Here is a 23,520-nt window from a genome sequence, read left to right on the forward strand (position 1 = left end):
TTTGCTACCCTGAATGGGGGGGGGAAATCAATCTGGTCATTAAATTATACTAGGAATGGGATTTCCTTCCAGGTGTGAAATCAAAGAATTGCCACCAAGCCCAATTCAGATCACATAATGACTACCCCTAAACCACCCCAGCTACAAGATCTCCTATCTACGTCTGCACCTCCTTACCAGTGGTTGGTATGCTCACAAGGTCAGAGAACGCAGTTATGTGATCAAGAAAGAGAGGTTAATGAAAGTAAATGGAGAAAAATTAGTTGGGAGCATGGATCCTGTGATATAATGCCGCATATCAAATTACCATATATACTCGCAGATAAGTCAAGAATTTTAGGTCCCAAAATAGACCCCAAAATTTCAGCTCAGCTTATCCACGAATGGGCTTTATCTGCAAGTATATACAGTAATACTTTTTTAAAGTACTCATGTAAACTTGTGAAGAAGCCCATCCACAGATAAGCCAACCCTAAAATTTTGAACCAAAATACCATGAGAAATGTACCACCCACAGAGAAGTCAACTGAAAATGAAAACATACAAAAAATTCGAGGGTCAGCTTATCTGTGGGTGGCACATTTTTCATGGTGTTTTGGTTAAACATTCTAGGGTCGGCTTAACCGTGGACGGGCTTATCTGCAAGTATATACGGTATGTTAAAATATATGCACCCATTGATAAGCATGACTCTTTAGGTAGTTTAGAGGCAGTGGTGTATTTGTGTAACCTAGTGCTGTAACCTAAACCAGACCAGTCTTTCCAGAGAGGAGGAATGGAATAGTGTAACGTGAGATCACAAAGTGAACACGGCTGTTTATGGTACATGTCGACAAAATCAGGAACTGTACTTCAAGTGTGAAATATAACAAGGAAGTCATTTCAATAGCTTATCAAAGCATTCTAGAGGAAGGCAGCGTTACTGCATTATTCTTTTTATCTTGCTGTTTCAAATGTTAATTGGCCAAATGTATATAATCTGAGTTTTTTGCTCCAGGCTCTCTCTCCTGCTGTAAGTGTATTCCAATAAAGTGTACTTCATTGCACCTTTGTAAAAATATACGGCTTTCTGAAGAGAGCGAGAAAGATCATTTTGTCTTCCTTTCCCTCCAAAGTTGGATGGCAATGAAGATAATTTCTGCATCCGAAAAACAGCCCTGCAACATATTGCTTTGATTTCGTCCTTCCAAAACACTAATTGGACTGCAAAGCTTTACTAGAAGGTGGAAGAGGTAGTAGCAAAGCTATACATTTCCCCATTTTTAGACATTTATACTCATATTATGAATTTTTAAAATTTTGATTGTATGATTGTTTTGATGTTGATGGTTGTTACAATTGCCATGAATCTGTGATTTTGCAATATACAAATGGCATAGATAAAAAAAAAATTACTTGCCAGCAGTAGTGCAATAGTAACAACAATAATCTTGGAGTTGTAGTTTATCATAAAATGATTCTGAAATGTGACATAGTTTCTCAACACTAAAAACAGTATCTATTATTATCTCAATTTTGGATCATCTGTATTTTTAAAAAGCTTTCTCTCCACATTGCTGATAAGGAATAGCTGTCACAACTAAATTACAAGAAAGGAGAACTTTGAAGTCATAGCAGTATTTTTATTTATTGTTGCTTGGCAGAATAGAAGACATCTTCTAAAAATCCTTCTCTTGTTCCAAATATTCCTCATTCTTCTGCCTAATACATAGCTCTGTATCTGGCAGTGTTTTCTCTTCATTTATAAAAAGTCAGAGACTAGTTCAATTCCTGGTCACTTAAATGAAGAAATCCATACAGGTTTTTTGGCATGATGTGGAAATCTCACTGCCCCACCCAAGTTTTTTGGTTTGTTTTTTTTTTACTTCCCAGCCTAGTCCCATCCTGGTCCCATCCAAGTATTACCCAAGACTATCTCTACTAAACTTACTAAACCAGAAAATATAGGCACCTGCTAAGAAACTTCATTGTGAGTTGCTATAAAGAAACTAAAACCAGGACAATCAAATACGTAATAAGTCTACAATATATGTAGAAACCTGATGGAGGCTCAGATGCTTCAAATCTGAATCACTACTTTGAAGCTTCTGCACTAAGTTACTTAATATTGAAGAGTTATTAAGTTTTGTTCAGTAGGTAGAAACTGACTCAGCGTTAGAAACCCAATATGTTGGGGCAATAACAGTCTTCCTTGATATTAAGAAATTGATACCCACTACTACAAATTCATGTTTAAAATGTAATATAAAAGTTTGGAAAAGTTGAAAACCATTTATTGGACCTGACCTTTTCTATCTTCTCCCATTCCATGAACATTCATGTTGTCAATGCACAGATAAATATGACCAATACAAGGAATGAGATGAAAGACTGTACAGAATTAGAATTTTGATTACCGATAGCAATCTAATCTCTACAAAATACATTTTGCTGAAAAACTAGTCATAAACTCCACCCTGGTTCCTACTGAGAAAAAGTTCTTAACCTTGTAAGATCTCCTCAGTGAAGGACACCTGCAATATCTGAAGAACCATTTAGATCTCTGTAAGATCAGGCATTACCATTAAGCAAAACTTTCATTAAAGGCAAGAGGCTCGCTAGACAGAAAACCTTTCAGTTCTACAGTATGTAAAATCAATGAGCAGCTTGGATTACCACGTTTAATTCCTATCATCCTGTGAATAGTCAATTAAAATAATTTGTATCTAGCATTAAACCAGTTGAAAAGCCCATTAATTAGATACTAATCTTGTTTTGATTGGAGGGGTTGTAATAAAATTGGTACCTTATCTTCTCTGATGGCAATGGCCATTTAGTTACTCCTTTTATGACACTATTTTTGAGGAAACTGGATGACTGTTTTTTATTTCTAATACTCTTCACCATCCTTAGCTTATTCTGGGTTGGTTGTCATGACACAACATCTATAGTCGGGTCAGAATTCTTCCTTGGACAGCTTTCCTCAGCCTTGTGCATGTCGTTTTCCAGAGGATTAGTTTTTCTGCCAGCACAGTGACTTCCTCTGCTATCTTCCTCCATTTTCTTGGAGCTGTTTGGGGTTGACCCATTTGCTCTTCCTGTTTAGGAACTCCTGTCCCTCTTGAGCAACTTTTCCTGGTGGCCGCTTCTGCACAGAATTGTTATAGTCTCCTTCATACTTACCTTGTATCAGTCTCTTGCTAAGTCCCCACTTATCATCCCACCATATATTATTCCTGGGGATTTATTTTCTGCTAAAAAAAACACCAAACAAACCATCATCACATGTGGTTCCACAAGTGGGAACACCTTGATGGCAGGAGGTATTTCATTGCCATTCTTACCTCTGTATTTTGTATCTGGAGCACCAGAGTAGCAGTTAACCACTATTTAATCCAAGAATAAACTCTGGGATGATCATAATCTCCACAGAAGTTTCGGTTTAATGGCATACTAACCCGAATCATACCATGGTTTGGCATGCCATGAGGATCTTATTAGAAATATTCATTCCACAGTGAAATGGTCCAGTAAGGCTCCTCTGTTATGACCCCTCTGGAGGTGGAGCTGTTCCCCCCACCCTCAACAACTGCTCTTATTTAATTAATTTAAAAAATTCTTATTTATTTAAAGAACTTTTCCTTGAACAGCCCTTTTCACATACATTAGTATTCTTACTGAACATCCCCATCACTTTGCCCCTAAAAAATACAATCGGGGAAGAATCATATTGGATATACTTTGAAACTTAATTACACAAATTTACATAAATTTCAATTTAGGTTTCATCATAACATCCAAAGATGATCAGCAGATCACGTTGTCAAGAAACATGTGCACTTCTGGTTTATATGACCTCCCCCTAAATGAGTTCTTTAATATTAAATAAGGTTTCAGTTGATACTGAAGCTCTTTCCACACTCCATTGCATCTCCCCTATGCTGCTCTCTTCATGAGCAATTAAGTCACTACAGTTACTGAAGGTCTTTCCACTTTCCATAAATGAATGTGCCTTCTCTCTCACATGGATCCATTTATGGGAATTGAGTGATCTGCTCAACCTGAAGCTTTTTCCACACTCCAGGCACGTGTATAGTTTCTCTCCTGTGTGGATGCTTTTATGAGAAGTAAGGGATCTGCTTTGTTTGAAGCTCTTTCCACACTCCATACATTTATAGGGTTTCTCTCCTGTGTGGGTCCTTCTGTGGGAAGTAAGGCCGCTGCACGTACTGAAGCACTTTCCACATTCGATACACTTATACGGTTTCTCCCCTGTGTGAGTCCTTTTATGGGAAGTAAGGTCACTGTTCCACCTGAAGTTCTTCCCACACTCCATGCACTTATATGGTTTCTCCCCCGTGTGGATCCTTTTATGGAACGTAAGGGAACTGCAATCGCTAAAACATTTGCCGCATTCCATGCATTTATATGGCTTTTCCCCTGTATGGATCCTTTTATGGGACGAAAGGGAACTCCAACAACTGAACCGTTTATTACACTCCAAACATTTGTAGGGTTTTGCCCCCGTGTGGGTCCTTTTATGGCAAGCGAAGATACTGCTGTCGCTGAAGCTCTTTCCACACACTGCGCATTGATACGGTTTCTCCCCTGTGTGGATCCTCTTATGGGAAGTAAGTTCACTGCACCTACTGAAGCTCTTTTCACATTCCGTGCATTTGTACGGCTTCTCCCCAGTGTGGATCCTTTTGTGAATAGTGAGGTCGCTGCTCCACCTGAAGCTCTTCCCACACTCCAGGCATTTGTACGGTTTCTCCCCCGTGTGGACCCTTTTATGGGAAGAAAGGGAGCTGCATCCACTGAAGCTCTTCCCACACTCCATGCACTTGTAGGGTTTCTCCCCAGTGTGGATCCTTTTATGAGATGCAAGGGAACTACAACCACTGAAGCACTTACCACATTCCAGGCATTTATATGGCTTCTCCCTTGTGTGGATCCTTTCATGTGATGTTACAGTATTGCTCTTGCTGAAAGCTTCCCCACATTCCATGCAATTATATGGCTTCTCTCTTACACAGACCCTCTGATGTAAGTTAAGAGGGAACACCAAATTGCAACTTTTCCCATCCTTGCTATGTTCGTCCACCTTCTCTTTAGGATGTGTTGTAAGATGTTTATATAAATCTGAGGTATCTTTCAATATTTTCCCTAAATACTCTCCCCATCTATCTCCTTCATGAACTTGTTGAGTCAGCAATTCTTGGATTTCTGCACATGGAGAAGTAGAGAATGTCTTTATTCTTTTGTCTGAGTGGTTTCTCTCGTGCCTTCTTGGTCCTTCTTGATTTTCAATAATCTCTTCTCCCATTTCAGGCTTGAATAGCTGTGACGGCACCGTATCTGCCTTTTGGTCATTCTTATTCTCTTGGCCATCTCCTGTGTTGGAGACAAAGGTAGAAAAGAGGGGGGGAAAAAATAGAAGTTTAAGACACAAAATTAAAGACTCATTAGAAGGAAAAGATATTAGCTGCATTTCTTATTTATTTAAAAGCTTGAAAATTTATAATACAGGTAGTCCTCACTATCCGGCCACAATAGGGACCAGAATTTAGGTTGCTAAGCGATTTGGTTGTTAAGCGAATCGGAGCTGATTTTACGACCTTTTTATGATGGTTGTTAAGCGAATCATATGGTCATTAAGCGAATCCAGCTTCACAATGGACTTTTTTGCTGGAATTTGCTTAACAACCACATGATTTGCTTAACGACTATGTGACTCACTTAATGACCATAGCGATTCACTTCACCACCACTGTAAAAAGGTCACAAATCACGATCACGTGACCGCAGGAGTCATAAAAGACTTTCCCCAAGGCTGTCGTAACTCTGGACCATCGTTAAACAGTTGTTAAGCAAGGGCTACCTGTAGTTTCAGTCAACTCTAAGTTACATACAACAGGAATAGGTGCAGCCAAGGCAACACAAATAAAGTACAATAATATACAACAAAGCAAATACAATACATAGCTACAATTAAACATTACAATTAATCAAAAATACTTGAATCATTCCTGATCCTGGAGCTCCATAAACCCAAGTCCCTATGGCCTTCCAGAACAGTCAAGTTTTTCCAAACTTCCAGAAGGACTTTATAGGTGATAACCAGCACCTTGAATAGTACTTGCAAACATATTATCAGCCAGGGCAGCTTCTGCAGTACTGATGCTGTATTGTAGTAAGACTATCCAGTAAGCCCATGGGCCACTGCACTTTGCCACAACCGAAGTTTATGGGTGATCTTCAAGGGTGATCATGTAAACTGAATTACAATAATCCATATGGCAGAAGACAAGGGAATGAACAATCATCTTCAGCGTTCCTGATAAGATGGCACTTGGCATACCTGTGGCCCTCCTGGCTCCTGGCCACAGCCTCCAATTGAATCCAGGAGGACCCCAAATTGTAGGGCTACTCTCCATGGGAAGAGCAGAACCCTGTCAAAAATTAAAGATGGTATAATCCCAGAATCAATAAGTTTCTGAATGAGTAGACCTTTGGTCTTGCTTGAGTTGGGTCTGAACCTATTCTTTTCCATCTAGACCTTGACAGACTCCAAATGGAGTTTCAGAGATTCCACCTCATCCTCCTTTTCTACAAAACTTCCTTTCTTCTCTATGTGTTTTGATTAAACCAAGTTTACTCATGGTTTAAAACAAATACACACACACACACACACACACACACACACACAGACTATTTTGTACATTTCATGTTTTCATTTCTCAGTGCAACCATGACATCATTTTCCATAACCCTAAGTAATGTAAGTAAGGGGAAGAATAGAACTGTAGGAAAGGGAATGGAAAGAGAGTGACACTAAACTGTAACCGTCAATTTAGATAAATAGAAGGGATTATGTATTGGAGAGACACATGAAGCATAAATTCATCAGGAGCATCATTAGCAAGGAGCTTTTCATCCCACAAAAACCCATGTAACAGTTTAACCCTGGCCTGTGACTATCCTCACCAAGGTGAACCAGGGTAAAGTCACATTCAATACCTATTTAGATAACCTGCTTAGAGATGAAGCAGGTTATCGAAATAATCATAACCATAATTTGTTGTTGTTGTTTAGTCGTTAAGTCGTGTCCGACTCTTCGTGACCCCATGAACCATATTGCGCCAGGCCTTCCTGTCCTTAGATCTTACATTCCAGGTAATTATATATATATGTATGTATGTATGTATGTATGTATAATAATTATATTATAATTATCTAAATAATTATAACCATATAAGTTATAATTATCTAAAAATAATTAGATAATTATAATTATCTAAATAATTATAACCATATAACAGCCTCAAACTGGTTCTAGGTAAGTTTGAAGTAAACTAACCCAGTATGCATGTCCAAGGGACCTTCCAAATGGGTACGTGGCATATTATTTATACTTGTCCATGTCTGAACGGTATAGAAATAGACAAGCTTAGGAATAGTATAAAGATGATGCTAATCAATGATGCACAAACCTAGGGTGGTGGTGATGGTGGTCTTGATGGACTTGTTTGAGCTTTACTGCTGAGGTTTGTAAGAGAGTATTGCTCCTTTGTGTGAATTAAAAGAAGTGAAGGTTCAATAACACTCTCTGATGGTTTTTTTACCCACTGTGGAAATAAAGCCTACCACATTTGTAAAAAGCAAAGTAAAACAATTTCATATAGCACCTTCAAGCACAGCATGTCCTACAGATGGCTGTACAGCCCTGTTTGAACACATCCAGTAAAGAGGAGCCCATGAGTGTAATGAGTTTCACTATCAATCAGCTGTTACAGTTAGAAAAAGTCTCCTAACATTCAGCAGGAATCTATCTTTCTTTAACTTAGTTATCACAATTCTTTGCCCACTCTTGATTGACAGAGAATAGTCTGAGCCTTCTTCTTTGCGATCTTCTTCCCTGCACTTAACGGCTACTATCATATTCCCTGATAGTCTTTTCTGCTCAAGGTAAGCATTCCCAGTTCCATGGGATCTCTTCAGAGGACTTGGCTTCTACTCCCCTGATCATCTTGTCACTGTTCTAAGAATCTGTTCCAGGTCCTCTGAATCCTTTTAAAAGTATGGTGGCCAAAATTCAACCCAATTCTTAATGTGATGCCTGACCAGAGTAGAATAATGAATTTGTTATGAAAACAATGCTTCTCCTGATGCTGCTAAAATTGCCTTTTTTTGGTAGATCATCTCACTGCTAAGCCCTATTCTGTCTGTAACCAGCTACTATTTCAAGGTATTTATAGAACTGTGGAATGAATCTGTTCTCTGTAAGATTGAGAAACTGGAGGAACAAAAAAAACCTTAACTACTCTCTCAAATCCTAGTTAAGAAATTATTACATATCAGCGATTACTTATCAATCTCCCCTTTTCTTCAAATTTCTGGATAAACAGAACATTCAGATTAAGCATTTTTTGGGAGGAGCAATAGCATCTGACTTTTGACTACAGAATATTTTCTCCAACTGTCTGAGCCAGAGCAAGGAGAGGCCCTTACCCAGAGAAGCCACATTCCTAGAATTCTCCAGCATGACTTCCTCATGAAGAGCTTTTTGGTCAGCATCCAGGAGAGTCCACTCCTCTTCAGTAAAACACACAGCCACATCCATGAAGGACACAGGACTCTGAAGAAGGACAAATATTTTTCCTGTTAACAGACATGGCAAAAAAAAACCCTTGGAAGTTTTCTTCCTGAACAAAAATTTAGAAAAGCAGATTTTTTCCATGCAGAATTCAGAACAAGATGAAAATAGATACCACTCACAGCTTATTATTGATGAAATGCTTGGGGCAAAATTTGTGGAGGACCTTCAGGGCAACTCCACACCAAGAAGATAGTAATTTCCTGCACTGTTCAGCTCACACAGCAAACATTCATACCTTTCTAGTGAATGTTTCCAGAAAAAGGGACACCTATTTGACATTCTGGTCAGTGGTCATCAGGAATCACTGATATCCCTTCTGAAAAACTAGTGAGGCTGCTGACAGATCATCCAGGGAAGGGGATGGGAAACTTGGAATATCCAACCATATTCGGCTCTGAGTTCCAAAGATGTTGGTCAGGCTCTGAATCATTGACTGGATTGGAAGTAATCAAGTTAAAGCAATGTCAGAGATGGTTCTGGAGATGAAGTGGAGTGACCCTGGAACAGATCTACAGTCTGATTTAAGCAGAGCAGGGTGCTCCATGAACAAAAAAATATTTGCCATTCTAGGGAAGGAGAAATCCTTGTCCTACCTGAACTGGGACCATATCTGCAGTTTCTGCTTCAACATGAAGAGGAGATGCTTCTACAAGATCCAGCAATGTTGTTCTGCTCTCTATGAAAAGTCAAAGGTGGCAGAAGAAGCACGTGTATTAAAAACATTATCAGTAAGTTCTGCAGAGGCATTATACAGAAATCCCACTCTTGCCCACAAGCTCAAGGTTTAGTAGTAAAAGAATTTATGAATTACATCAATTCAGAGAGTTGGGAATGTCCTAATGAACTCTCACCCCATCTTACCTGGTGACATGTCCTGAGCTTGACCCTTTGGAAAATTCACATCCCAGAACAGCTCCTGGGAGGATTTAGACAGAGGCACGCTTGGTGTGGGCCACTCAGTGACCACTTCCATCAATGGTCCTTGCATCAGAAACAACTGCCAAGAACAAAAAACAGTTTGGAACACACAAAGGAGTTGATTTGTGCCTTGTACCCCAAAATTTGCACCTCCCTCCCGCCCCACCCATCACTTGGCTTCCTGCTTCTCCTGGGACACGATCAAGAAAGGACAATGGGGTTGCCTAAAGAGGAAGCAAACCCCCTTCCTTGTATTGTCAGCTCCAGAAATGGCACAAAGAGAGGCGTTTAAGGATGCAAAAGTTCTGTTTCTCACACCTCCCACTTCCAAGTGGAGGGCCAGCATGAAACGGGCTCTCACCTGCAGCTCCCTCTGCTTCTTGTCCTCGGCCTGGCTCAGGAGGAAGCCTTCCACCAGGGCCACCGCTTGGGAACTGGTTTCTGCTCCACACTCCCTCACCCAGCTTCCCAGCTCCGGGGTCAGGATGGCCAGGAACTGCTCCAGGATCACCAGGTCCAGGATCTCAGCCTTGCTGTGCTTCTCTGGCTTCAACCACTGACAACAAAGGTGGTAGAGTTGGCTGCAAACCTTGCGGGGCCCCACAGTCTCCTGGTAGCGGACGTTCCTGAAGCGTTGGCGTGAGGTATCCAAAGTGATGTTTTCTTCCTTTTGCATCTTCTGCCCCATTCTTCTCCAAAGCTCCTCACAGCTTTTACCCTGAGCAGCGTGAGAGCCTTTTCCTTCTAGGTGCTGCAAGTCCATTTTCTCTCTAGTCTCAAATAGACCTCCAAACAGCTGCCAAGGACCTTCTATAACCACCTTAATTCAAAGCCCCGTAACTGGATGAATTGGGTATGAATAAACCTCAACAGACCATCTTTGATTTTGAGGCATTTTTGCTTCCACAGACACTTTCTGCACCAAACAACATATTGTGAGGTAGAAAAAAGAAAGCCGTAACAGCAAAATTTCACTGGAGAGCACTTCAAAAATTCTCACAACAACTAGGTCTGCACAACATGCAGAATAGGCTACAGTGGGGTTTCTGGTTGTCTGGCCACCACAGTAACTCATTTGATGGCTTATTTAGCAGGCATAGTTTTATCAGTGATGTTGTTAGAAGCAATTCTAACTTCAGGTTTACTAAGGTCTTAGAACCAGTGATGGTTATTTAAGAGACGTCTTTTAATCAAAGCCCATGCAATCCAAAGATCCAAGGGTTGCAATCCACCTTTTCAGCTGGAACTATATTTTCCAAGGTTCACTGAGATTCTGAGGGAGGAGGATCCCCCACCCCCACCCCCGCCGTGCTCTGGACCTGCTTTGCTGCTGCTGCTCGGAAGCCTGCATGCACAGCAGAGCCAAACGCAGCTAGACCAAGGCGGGCTTCCATGCACTCTTCCTGATTTGCTTGCTGGGGCTTTCCAGGGCAAAACCCTGCCTTTCCCCCCACCCCAAACCAGACCCTGCAGAGTCCTTCTAAGACACGGAGGGAGTGCCTCTCCAGCGCTGCAGTCGGTGGTCTTAGCTCTTGAACCGCCCTCTCCGTCCGCAAATAGATAGAGAAAACGTGTTTTTCTTGCACGGGGACTGGCACCGCACCTGGTGGTAAATAAAGGATGCCCCCTCCCAGTTGCATTCACTGCCTAAGGCTCGGATTCTGGAATAATTGCGTTTGGGGGTACTGCTTCCTCGCAGCCAACAAGGCGGCCGCTTTGGCGTCGAGAGGAGAAAATCCACACTCACACCCAGGTCTACTCCTGCGGGAAGTTCCCACGCTTCCATTCCTCTCCAGGGACTGAAACGAGAGGTCTCCTTCCTAGAGCGGAAGCATTCCTCACTTCCTGCCCGTCTTCAAAAAGCCCCTTGCACAATCCTTCCACCTGGCAGGGATGAGGCGCATGCTCAGTTCGACTTCGAAGCTAGGATGCTGCCAGGACTCCAAGGTTCGAAAGAGGGAACCAGCTGGTCAATTCGGCTCGCATACATTAAAAGCGAAGCGGGTCGGCGTTTTCCCGTGGCAGTGGCTGGCATCGTTTGAACTCAAATAGCATTCATTGGGTGCAATAATTAATAGGATATTGCTATGGAGTCTGTTATAGTAATAACATTCTTCCCTGATATTAAAAAAAATCAGCCATCACAGATTGAGATTTAAAACTTAGTTTAAGAGTTTGGAAAATATAGAAATAATTTCTGGCCCGATTGCTTCAACTCTTCTCCCATTCACATTGTCGACACAGAGATAAACCCCCATACAAGAAAAGAGAGGATAAAGGACTTTTTAGATTCAGAGACTTGATAAAAACCTGATCTATACTTTGCTGAAAAAATAGTCCCAAATTCCACCTTGGTTCGTAATGAGACAAGTTCTATAATTCGTTCTTTAGGTTATAAAATCTCACCTATAAAGGACACTTATATTTACCTGGAGAATGGTTTGAATCTGTGTAATTTAACATGAAAATAATTCCTTCAATGTACAAAGCAGGTCAGTAGACTCCCTTGACAATCTTTCAAATATACAAGTAGAGGATTGGGATTTGAATTTGATGAGGTAGCTTGGAAAACCTCATAGCATAACATTCGCTTGAAATCAGCTTGATGAGCCAGCAAGGATCCTCCTCCTCCTCTCCTTTAAAATTACAGTAATTGAAAATTAATCTTGTTTGGATTGCAGGGTTATAATACAATTAGTACCTTATCCTCTCTGATGTCAACATCATACAGTTACTCCTTTTATTACATCATTTTTGAGAAGCAGAAAGAATTACTTTTTTATTTTTTATATTCTTCACCATCTGTCCATATTGAACTCATTTTCCTAGTGGCTGTTTCTGCACAGAATTGTTCTGGTCTCCTTGGTGCTTACTTTAAACCAGTCTCTTGTTAAGTCCCCACCTATCATCCACCATATATTACTCCTGGGGATTTATTTTCTGCTACCTCCATCACCACCACCACCACCACACGTGGATCCACAACTGGGAACACCTTATGAATGGCAGAAGGTTTACGTTTAGTTGCCATTCCTACCTCTTCACTTTTTATCTGGAGCACTGGAGGAACAGTTAACCACCATTTAATCCAAGGATAAACTCTGTGATAGCCATAACCTCAGCAAAAGTTTTGGTTTAATGACACACTAAGCCTAATCATACTATGGTTTAAGCATGCCATAAGGATCTGATCAGACAGATTCATTCCACAATGAGATGACCCAGTAAGGTTCCTCTTAGTTATGATCCCCTTTCTCAAACTCCAGCTGTTCCACCACACCGCATCTCAGCTGCACACATCCAGAGGGCTAGGTGGCACCCAGGAGATACAAACTCTTAATTTTTTGCTGCCACCTGGTGGTTGGACAATCAAGGAATCCATCTGTATAATACCTTCATGAATTAAACAAAAGTTTGTGGCAGGAAAGGATAAAGAAACAATGCAGTACACCAGACCATTGTGCCTGGCAACTGGTGAAGGCTTCTTATGGGGGATCACGATGGGTGGGGCTAGAATTTCAGCTGAGTGAAACCACCAATCAGAGCCCTTAGAAGGTTGTGTCCTAAAGCTGAATAGGTAACAATCCCAGGTGCGCAGGAAAGCAGGACACCGTGGGGGAAGCATGGCTTTTTGGAAGAGAAGGAGCACAGCAAAGCAGCTATGTGCATCTGTTCCTAACCTTGATGGGAGTTCGAACCCATTCGCAGAAATGAAAATACATCACTAGGTTTTGACATAACGTGGAGAATGCTTACCCGCCTTGACTCCAGGAATGCCCATGGCTGACTTTGCCTTACCTGTTGATTACCATCAACTGAATGAAACTGAAGTTGGCATTTGCAAGCCTTGGTGCACCATTGCTTGAACACATCACTTTTATTCCACAACAACTCCATAATGAGTCGTTCTGAAATTTAAGGTTTCATCAAATTTGTTTGATGAAGAATGAATATGAATAATGGGAGGAGAGGGTGACAAGGTCTGAGACCTTTGTCTTGGATCCCAAAAAGCTTTACTTACCTGAGTGTGTTGTGTAAACAGACCCTACAGATTGTATCTGATGGTGTGGACGTGTTAGCCTGGTCAAAATGACACATCCCATTGTATATTGTACATCTCTGCTATAGAAGTGTGTTTCCAGTTCATTTCATGGATCTTCTTCCAATCCTGCTTTCACACGACTAACCATCCTTCACAACTAGCCATCCTTCTCTGGGCTGAAAGAGAGAAACTTCTCCACCAAAAGCATAATTCAATACTATATTCTACCAACTGCCGGGGTTTCTGAATGTTGTTGAAGTTGGCTACCGGTCCCCAATTTCAATGGATGAAAAAAAGATGGGCCCGTATCAGGTGAGAAATGGGCTATGAGAATACCACTGCTGAGTACAAAGGAACAAGTATATTAAAAGAAAACAAATTATTGAGTGGAAAATCTATTCAAACAATGTATTTCTGGGAAATGATACCTCAGAAAATTCACAGGGAGGAGAAATTAAGGATGGAATAAACTTATCTCAATGAATCTAGAAAAATGGTTATGTTTATGGTTAATGTTTATGAACCTAATTTAGATTCACCTATCATGTTTATGAATGTTTTTGACACTTGAATGAGTGTATTTATGATAAAGTGATAATAGGAGATTTTAATGAAATACTGGATCCTGAGCTTGATAGAAATACACTGGCACAATAAATAAATAAATAAATAAATAAATAAATAAATCATTAGCGAGGGGAACAATTAAGACTTATATGGAAGAACTGAATTTAATAGACCCCTGGTGCTTGATGTATACAACTAAAAGAGAACATACATACAATATACATGTACCAGAATTTTTTTAGGCTTGATTATTTTTTAATATCATTGACTTTATATCACCAAATTCAAGAATGTAATATTGATGTTTGTTATGTATCAGACCACAGTGCAATTACTTTGAAATGTGTGTTTCAGAAACTGGTCAAGATAATCGAGAAATTGGTATTTCAATGTCTCCTTGTTGAATGATAAAGAATTTGTAAACCAATGTGGGTAGAGACCTTACAATACTTTGATTTGAACTCAGGAACATCAGAAACATCTAATTTTTGAATGGGAAGCATATAAAACATATATCCAAGGTCGAATGATTGCTTGTGTCATACAAAAACAAGATTAAAAATAAAAGGGAAAGTAATTTGAAAGACGAATTGAAACATTTATGAGCACAGGTAGTTAAGATGCCCATCTACTACTTTGTACAGAAAAATACAGAAAAAGAAATATGAACTAAATACTGTAACATCACAGCAGACAGAATTCATGCTAACATGCCTATGAACAGACATACTGGGAGAATGGTGAAACCTGGCAAGATTTTGGCTAATCGCTTAAAACAAAAGAAAGATAGGGCAATGATTCCAACTATTAGAGGTGAAAGTGATGAAATATATAAAACATTAACAAATTGTCAATTTTTGAAGTACACCTCTGATTTGCATGATTTGTCACATTATGGGTGAATTCCATAATGTCAAGTATCTGCTCGCACCAAGGATCTTCTCTTGCTCCACAGCATCTCCCGTCTTGCTTTCTCTTTGAGAAACCAGGTCATCACAATGACTGATGCTCTTTCCATTTTCCATAAACGTATATGATTTCTCCCCTGCATGGATTCTTTTATGGGAAGTAAGGGATCTGCTCTGTTTGAAGCTCTTTCCACACTCTGTGCATTTATATGGTTTTTCCCCTGTGTGGGTCCTTTTATGGGAAGTGAGGAATCTACTCTGTTTGAAGCTCTTTCCGCATTCCATGCATTTATATGGCTTTTCCCCCGTGTGGGTCCTTTTATGGGAAGTGAGGCTACTACTGTCATAGAAGCTTTTCCCACATTTGTTACATGTATATGGTTTCTCTCCTGTGTGGATCCTCTTATGAGAAGTAAGGCCACTGCATCTCCTGAAGCTTTTTCCACACTCCATGCATTTATATGGCTTTTCCCCTGTGTGGATCCTTTTATGGGAAGTAAGATGGTTGCTCTCTCTGAAGTTTTTTCCACACTCCATGCATTTATAAGCTTTCTCTCCTGTGTGGATCCTTTTATGGGAAGTAAGGCCACTACTGTAGTAGAAGCTTTTCCCACAGTTGTCACATTTATATGGTTTCTCTCCTGTGTGGATCCTCTTATGGCAAGTAAGGGAACTACTGTGCCTGAAGCTCTTTCCACACTCCATGCATTTATATGGTTTTTCCCCTGTGTGGGTCCTTTTATGGGAAGTGAGGCTACTACTGTCATAGAAATTTTTCCCACATTTGCTACATTGATATGGTTTCTCTCCTGTGTGGATCCTCTTATGGGAAGTAAGGTCACTGCATCTCCTGAACCTTTTTCCACATTCCATGCATGTATGTGGTTTTTCCCCGGTGTGGATCCTTTTATGGGAAGTAAGATGGCTGCACTTTCTGAACTTTTTCCCACACTCCATGCATTTATAAGGTTTTTCTCCCGTGGGGATCCTTTTATGGGAAGTAAGGAAACCACTCTGCCTGAAGGTCTTTCCATATTCCAAGCATGGATAAGGTTTCTCTCCTGTGCGGATCCTTTCATGTGTTGTAAGGTTACTGCTCTTGCTGAAATGTTTCCCACATTCTGCCCAATTATATGGTTTCCCGCTTATATACACTCTTTGCTGTAATGAAAGAGGAAAGATTTGATTGCAACTTTTTCCATTCGCTCTGCAATTGTCCTGGTTATTTTTAGTGAAATTTTTGCAATTTTTATATAAATCTGATTTATCTTGGAATAGTTTCCCTAAACACTCTCCCCTTTTATTTCTGTTATCATTCTGAGGAATTGGGAATCCCTGGATTTCCACATGCAGAAAAACAGAGGATTCATCATCTCTTTTGTTTGACTGATGTCCCTCATGCATTCTTGGCCTCTGTGGGCTTCCAAAAATCTCTTCTTCCTTTCCTTGCTTGTTTTTTTGTAATAGGACCATATCCGTCTGATGGTAATTTTTATTCTGCGGGCCGTCAACTGAATGGAAGAAGAAGAAAGAAGATATACCATTGAAAGCTTAAGGCACAAACTGTATGAATATAACCCATTAGCTTCATCTCTAACACTTCCTTTCTTTTCCATATACCTTGCTGAGTTCAAATTGATTTTCCACTGTGAACACTGTCCCAAGACAATCATGTTGTGTTTTTGCTGGACTATTTCCTACATTTCATGTTTTTCTTCCTCTAATCCAACAATGCCATTTTCCCTAAGACTGAGCAATGAGTACCGATGGGAAGCAGAACTGTATGAAGAAGAATGGAAAGAGACTGAGATCATATTACAGGTAGAAGTGTAGATCCGGCGAATATTTGCTTTCTCATTTTATTTATTTACTTATTTAATGTATAAGCCACCTAATCATGAAGTAACTCAAGCAGAGTATTGTCGAAGACTTTCATGGCCGGAATATGATGGCTGATGTGAGTCTTCTGGGCTGTGTGGCCGTGTTCTGGAAGTTTTGGTTCCTAACGTTTCGCCAGCGTCTGTGATTAGCATCTTCAGAGGACAGAAGCACAGACAGGAGCGGTTCTATCTGTGCTCCTGTCCTTCTATCCATCATCCTGGGCACAGATAGAACCGCTCCTGCCTGTGCTCCTGTCCTCTGAAGATGCTGGTCACAGATGCTGGCGAAACGTTAGGAACCAAAACTTCCAGAACACGGCCACACAGCCCAGAAGACCCACATCAGCCAACTCAAGCAGACTTTTCTGGAAAGCACTACATGCTTTGACACATGAGGCATAAATTCATCATTGGCATCTTCATCAATGAAATGGAAAGCTGATCCTGTGGAATGCACCTGGATGTATACCCCCACCAGCTAATGGAGCTGAAAGACAAGTTGGGAGTGGATGAAGCTAACTTATAAAACCATAATTAAGTACGATACTCAACAAAATATAGCTGACATACGTTGAAGGCTGTTTCTTAAATCACAGTGGAGTCTTTCTTCTTAGTTATAATGACTAGACTCAATCTAGAGCAGCAGGAAGAAGGGACATTTGCCAAAGTAGAGAAAATAGATGATCTGAGACAAATAGAGATCAAAGGGTCCAGCAATATCCAAAGCTGTTGAGTTAGGGCACACAACACAGTTACTTTAAAGTACTACCTAGTTATCCCCAAGGCAGCAGAAAACTTTCTGGCATATCACCTGCTGCCCTGAGTGCCCTGTTCTACCACAGTAATCAATCATGTAATTACTAGCAATTACAATGCTAGTAATTGTGGATTGAGTATGGGATAATCCAGTGTTGTCCAAACTTGGCCACTTTGAGTGGACTTCAACTCCCAGAATTCCCCAGCCAGCCATGCTGGCTGGGGAATTCTGGGAGTTGAAGTCCACTCATCGTAAAGTGGCCAAGTTTGGACAACACTGGGATAATCTGCTGGTGTTTTTACTTTGCACACCTATTTCATATTTGAAAGAGTGCTAAGCCTGTGTGACAATAGCACAGCCAACAGGTGGAAGACACTGAGGCCTAAGAATAAAAGGGGAGCGAATGATATTGAGAAAACTCCATCCCTGAATAGTGTTACAAGGGAACGGTTAGCAGTGAATGACCAAGGCATCTTATTCTAACCTCACAGACAGCTGCACGCAGAAGTAGCTGGTAGACAGCTCTAGAGAACTCACCATTATGATCTGCCCACCCTTAATAACTGTGGCTAACCCTGCTGCCAAAGGTGGAATGGAGGAAGCCAAAGTGGGCTGCCTCCCTTACCCCACCCAATAATAAAAACAGTCAAAGTCATTGGCAGCAGAACCAGACAACAGTTGCTTATTACAGAATCTGTGACCCACAGCCAGTAGAATCTGCCTCCCTCTCCTGTTTTAAACTGACTTTCTGCACAGCGCAGGACTAGTATTTTAAAAAAGATCTATCAGTTTATCAAAAGGGCACTGAGCCCATGTTTATAAGGAGTCTGTGTAAGGTGAGACAAGCTCTTTGAAAAGGGACAGTCAGGCATTATGCAAGTGGACGCCTCTGCAGAAGCCAGGTGTCTCTCCCACAGGAGAGAAAAAGGCACATCCACATAGCTTAAAGGGCCCAGTAGGAATCAGAAGGAATCAAGAGTCAGAAATCACATCATCAACAAAGCGTGTAAGATTATGTCCATGGCCAACATTTTGCTGGCAAAAAAGAGGTAACTTTACTTTAAAACTGGAATAGCTTTCAGATGTCTCAGTGGACTGAAGTGGAGACAAACACAACATCAGGAGAACGTTGCACAGGAAAGCAGTTTCTGGAGAATGTTTTTGGCACAGTTCTGGGAAGACGGGAACAGTCCTTAATCTGTCTGTGATGAGATTACAAAAACTGAATCGCACTAGAAATGGCCACATATGAGCAGTTATTCGCAAATCTCTCCTTTTCTTCAGAATAAGGGAAAAGTTTCTTCACACCAGGAAAACGTCCAGTTTGGAAGTTCATGGAAGAAAAAATAGCAACCTATTTCTTATTACAAACTAGTTCTTCAACTATTCAAACCCAGGTAAAAAAGGACATTCTTACCCAGAGAAGTCACATTCCTAGAATTCTCCAGCATGACTTCCTCATGCAGAGCTTTTTGGTCAGCATCCAGGAGAGTCCACTCCTCTTTGGTAAAACACACAGTGACATCCTTGAAGGATACAGGACACTGAAGAAGGACAAATATTTTTCCTATTAGCAGACACGGCAAGAAAAGACTTGGAAGTTCTCTCCCATAACTCAGATCAGAAAAATAGACATTTTCTGATTCAGAATTTCAAGACAAAAATAAACAGAGTGCACAGTCTGTCTTGGTGTGATATTTAAGATAAAACCTGTGAATGACCTTCAATGCAATCCAGGGGCAGGAAGGATAATACCTTTCCAAATAGTTTGGTTACGATTGTTTAGCAGTGGCTTCCATCCATCCCACTGAGGCTTTCCAGAACAAGATTTCTGGAAAGAAGTTCTGAGGGGCAACTGTTTGACCATTCTAGCCCATCATCTGTGGTATTCCTCAAGAATCATTGCCATCTCTACTGAAAAACTATGCAAAACCACTGACAGATCAGTCAAAGAATGCCATGGGAGCTAGACAGTATCCAAAATATGTGCAACCCATGTTCTCTTTTGGATTCTAAGAAAGTTCCTCATACTCTGAACCACTGACTGGATTGGAAACTGATAACACCAAAAGGTGAAATTATTCACCAGACATTAAGGTTCCAAAGATGCTGCTGGAGAAGGAATTGAATAACTCTGGGACAGTTCTTCAGGCTATTTTACATGGAATAACATGAATAAACTACATCTACCATTCTAGGGAAGGAGAAATCCTTGTCCTACCTGAACTGGGACCATATCTGCAGTTTCTGCTTCAACATGAAGAGGAGATGTTTCTACAAGATCCAGCAATGTTGTTCTGCTCTCTATGAGTGAGTCAAAGGTGGCAGAAGAAGCACGTGTATTAAAAACATTATCAATAAATTCTGCAGAGGCACTATACAGAAATCCCATTCTTGCCCACAAGCTCAAGGTTTAGTAGTAAAAGAATTTATGAATTACATCAGTACAAAGAGCTGGGAACATCATAATGAACTCTCACCCCTTCTTACCTGGTGACATGTCCTGAGCTTGACCCTTTGGAGAGTTCACCCCCAAGAACAGCTCCTGGGAGGATTTAGACAGAGGCACCCTTGGTTTGGGCCACTCAGCGACCACTTCCATCAATGGTCCCCACATCGGAAACAACTGCCAGGAACAAGGAACAGTTTGGAACACACAAAGGAGCAGATTCTTGCCCAGTGCCCCAATGTTTCCACCTGCCTCCTGCCCCACCCATCACTGGGCTGGAAGGAGGACCTGGCTCCTTCTTCTCCTGGGACACGATCAAGAAAGGACAATGGGGTTGCCTAAAGAGGAAGCAACCCCCCTTCCTTGTATTGTCAGCTCCAGAAATGGCACAAAGAGAGGCGTTTAAGGATGGAAAAGTTCTGTTTCTCATGCCTGCCACTTCCAAGTGGAGGGCCAGCATGGAATGGGGTCTCACCTGCAGCTTCCCCTGCTTCTTGTCCTCGGCCTGGCTCAGGAGGAAGCCTTCCACCAGGGCCACTGCTTGGGAACTGGTTTCTGCTCCACACTCTCTCACCCAGCTTCCCAGCTCCGGGGTCAGGATGGCCAGGAACTGCTCCAGGATCACCAGGTCCAGGATCTCAGCCTTGCTGTGCTTCTCTGGCTTCAACCACTGACAACAAAGGTGGTAGAGTTGGCTGCAAACCTTGCGGGGCCCCACAGTCTCCTGGTAGCGGATGTTCCTGAAGCGTTGGCGTGAGGTATCCAAAGTGATGTTTTCTTCCTTTTGCATCTTCTGCCCCATTCTTCTCCAAAGCTCCTCACAGCTTTTACCCTGAGCAGCGTGAGAGCCTTTTCCTTCTAGGTGCTGCAAGTCCATTTTCTCTCTAGTCTCAAATAGACCTCCAAACAGCTGTCAAGGACCTTCTATAACCACCCTAATTCATAGGCCCTTAACTGCATGAACTGGATTTGCATCAAAGCAAAACCCCCATCTTTGATTAGAAGTTCTCTCCAGAGACGCAGGCCCTTCACACATCCACAATATGCTTCCAATCTGAAGGGGAAAAGAAACAGCAAAACCAGCTGCGTTTTAGCAAGGTGCACCTGAATCAAACCCACTAGAGTTAGTTTCACAGTGAGGGCATGGGGGATTTTGGAATCAAAAACGTTATGCATGGCCCAGAACTGACCTTAACTAGTTGCTGAGATCAAAGTGGACAAATAGCCTGCAGCTGCGAACCTTGTTAACATTCTTTCGGTTTGAAATCGACAAGGGTTGTCATTTAAAGCTGGGAAGTGCAAAAAGCGAAAGTGGAAAATGGGATCTCCCCCAGGGCAGGAACAGGCTGCGCTCGCTCGCTAACAAGCGACAGAGATAAGAAACCAACGATCTCATATTTTTCTCAGCCACAACCAGCGCCCACCCTCTGGGCATTAGTACCCACCTTCTTAGGAGTGTTTTCACTGTCTCTACCAAAAAAAAAAAATGGCATTAACTTATGACGTATTGATTTTCGGATTGTAGCTGTTTAGAAGCCCAGCGATTTGCACGGAGCTTTGCGCTCGTTTGCAAGAGCCCTTTCTTCGGCAGAAGAAAGCTATGAGGTTTCCGCCTCGCGGAATGCTGAGTTTCCTGGGACAACAACGGCACGTGCTAAAGCAGTTCGCGGAGGCTTTTTGCTGGTCGGGTTGGGAGCCAGCCTGAAGCTGCGTGCAGAGAGTGGCGCCACAGTAGCCTGCCCATTCATAGTCGTGCGGAGCAAAACCCGCACCCCCACCAGCCCTGGCAGGGGATGCCACTGCATAGAAACAGAGAGCAAACCCCATCCCTTTCTAGCACTGAAGAGGTTACCCAGCCGGGTAATGAGACGTTTGCAGGAAAAGAACCAAGCTCAGAGAACCGCAAGGACTCCACGGAGCGTCCTCTCGCCTTTACTTGCTCGCTGGGGCTTTGCCGGGGGAAAATGCGCCCTTCCTCCCCTTTTTCTAGGAAACGGAGGGATTCCCTCCCCTCTCTGCACGTGCAGGTTCTCATTTTTCTTCCTTGCACCATGCACGAAAAGAGGAACTGCGGAGGTTTCTCCCCTGCCAGGCTCACCCACCCACCCTGGGTTCCACTTAAATACTCACATTTACTAAATGTTGGGATTTTCTTTTCGGGCAGCCAACACGACGCTCACTTTTGCTTGTTTTAAGAGCAAAGGCAATCCGGGACTTTCGAAGGGTTAAAATAAGGGAGCGTTTCTTCCTAGAGGGGAGAAATTCCAGCGGGCAATCATCGCTTCCTGTCCCCGGCTCTAGAACTGCCCTTACGTAACTCACGTCGTCTCCGTCTGGCAGCCAATGCTGGCCGGTATGGGGCGCATGCTCAGTTTTCATTTGGAGGCTAGAGTGATGCCAGGCGTTGCAAGATTCTCCGTAGGGAGCCGGGGAAATATACGCATCTTATGCAAATACAGTCGTTGGGTCTCCACCTACGTTGTGTGAACAGCGTTTTTACAATGCTGATAGATTTATGTATTAGCATCAAGTGCTTAATGAAAACGGTGCTGTTTTTTGATGGTTCCCCCTTCCTGCCCTCCGTGGAACCTCTGGAAGATCTGCAGCGTAGCCAATTATTCCTACTGATATTTGGGCTAAGAAAGACCGCTTTGGAGCCACGGAAATTTTGAGTGACTTTTTTTTTCTCCCGATGCTCTTTTCTCATACCGCTGCTTTTCATCATTTGTTTTAATGCTTAATTTGTATTATTGTTACCCAACTTGAGTTTTTTAATTTTTTAAAAAATGAAAAGCTACGATCTGAATGTTAAATAAGCGAGCAATGCCTTACTCCAAGGGTCCCCAAACTCTTCAGCTCATTGGCAAGTTTCAGATTGTTCACTGACCTCCAAATATTTACTATATGAAAGTAATTTAATAAATACTACTTTAATAGTACTATTAATAACAATAACAACGACATCGACATCTTGGATAGTCCCATCAATCCTTGGAAGTTGATATTGACCATTTTGGGGAAGCCTGCATTACCCACTGCCCGTCGACATCTTTTCTCTTTAAGGAATATGCCTGGGAGTTGGAGAGAGGAAGATTGGGGAATTCATTCTAACAATCTTGAACTGAAGTTTTAAATGCATCTGTTTCTGAAATAGGGAATCCACCTTAAAGATGTAGTTAGAGAAAAAATATGTCTGAACATGTTGAGGGGCACATATTTATTTGCTGTTCTCTTCCTGTCCTAGGAGGTGGTAAAACCCTTGTCCTCCATCAATTTGTCTAATCTGCTTTTGGAGTCATCTAAGTTGATCCTCCAAATTATTGATTTATTTGGCCACCCATGTGGTAATTAGTGACTCTGG

General features: G+C 41.7%; 1 protein-coding gene across 1 annotated transcript; it reads right to left on the reverse strand.

Annotated features, from left to right (window-relative positions):
- Positions 1–1,625: 1,625 nt before the first annotated feature.
- Positions 1,626–22,108, reverse strand: LOC103062029 (uncharacterized). Its single transcript, XM_088134725.1, has 11 exons — positions 21,350–22,108; positions 20,635–21,213; positions 20,201–20,336; positions 19,932–20,014; positions 19,128–19,254; positions 16,168–16,584; positions 9,918–10,381; positions 9,500–9,635; positions 9,232–9,314; positions 8,491–8,617; positions 1,626–5,373 (listed from the first exon to the last, which is right to left on the reverse strand). Exons 2-11 carry the CDS (start codon positions 21,034–21,036, stop codon positions 3,842–3,844), a joined length of 3,507 nt encoding a protein of 1,168 aa, XP_087990851.1. The 5' UTR covers positions 21,037–21,213; positions 21,350–22,108; the 3' UTR covers positions 1,626–3,841.
- Between the last annotated feature and the right edge of the window lie 1,412 nt (positions 22,109–23,520).

The sequence above is a fragment of the Python bivittatus genome, unplaced genomic scaffold (genome assembly GCF_059951505.1).
Source record: "Python bivittatus isolate LINGU-HERP-01145 unplaced genomic scaffold, Pbiv_v1 ctg000080_np1212, whole genome shotgun sequence".
In the NCBI taxonomy this organism is placed as follows: Eukaryota; Metazoa; Chordata; class Lepidosauria; order Squamata; family Pythonidae; genus Python; species Python bivittatus.

Coding starts and splice junctions, on each gene's coding strand:
- LOC103062029 (XM_088134725.1), bottom strand. CDS start 21,036: ATGGACTTGCAGCACCTAGAAGGAAAAGGCTCTCACGCTGCTCAGGGT. Junction 10,382..16,167: donor GAAACATTTCAGCAAGAGCA/GTAACCTTACAA, acceptor CGGGGCTTTGAA/TTAAGGTGGTTATAGAAGGT. Junction 8,618..9,231: donor CAGATATGGTCCCAGTTCAG/GTAGGACAAGGA, acceptor GTCCTTCTTCAG/AGTCCTGTGTCCTTCATGGA.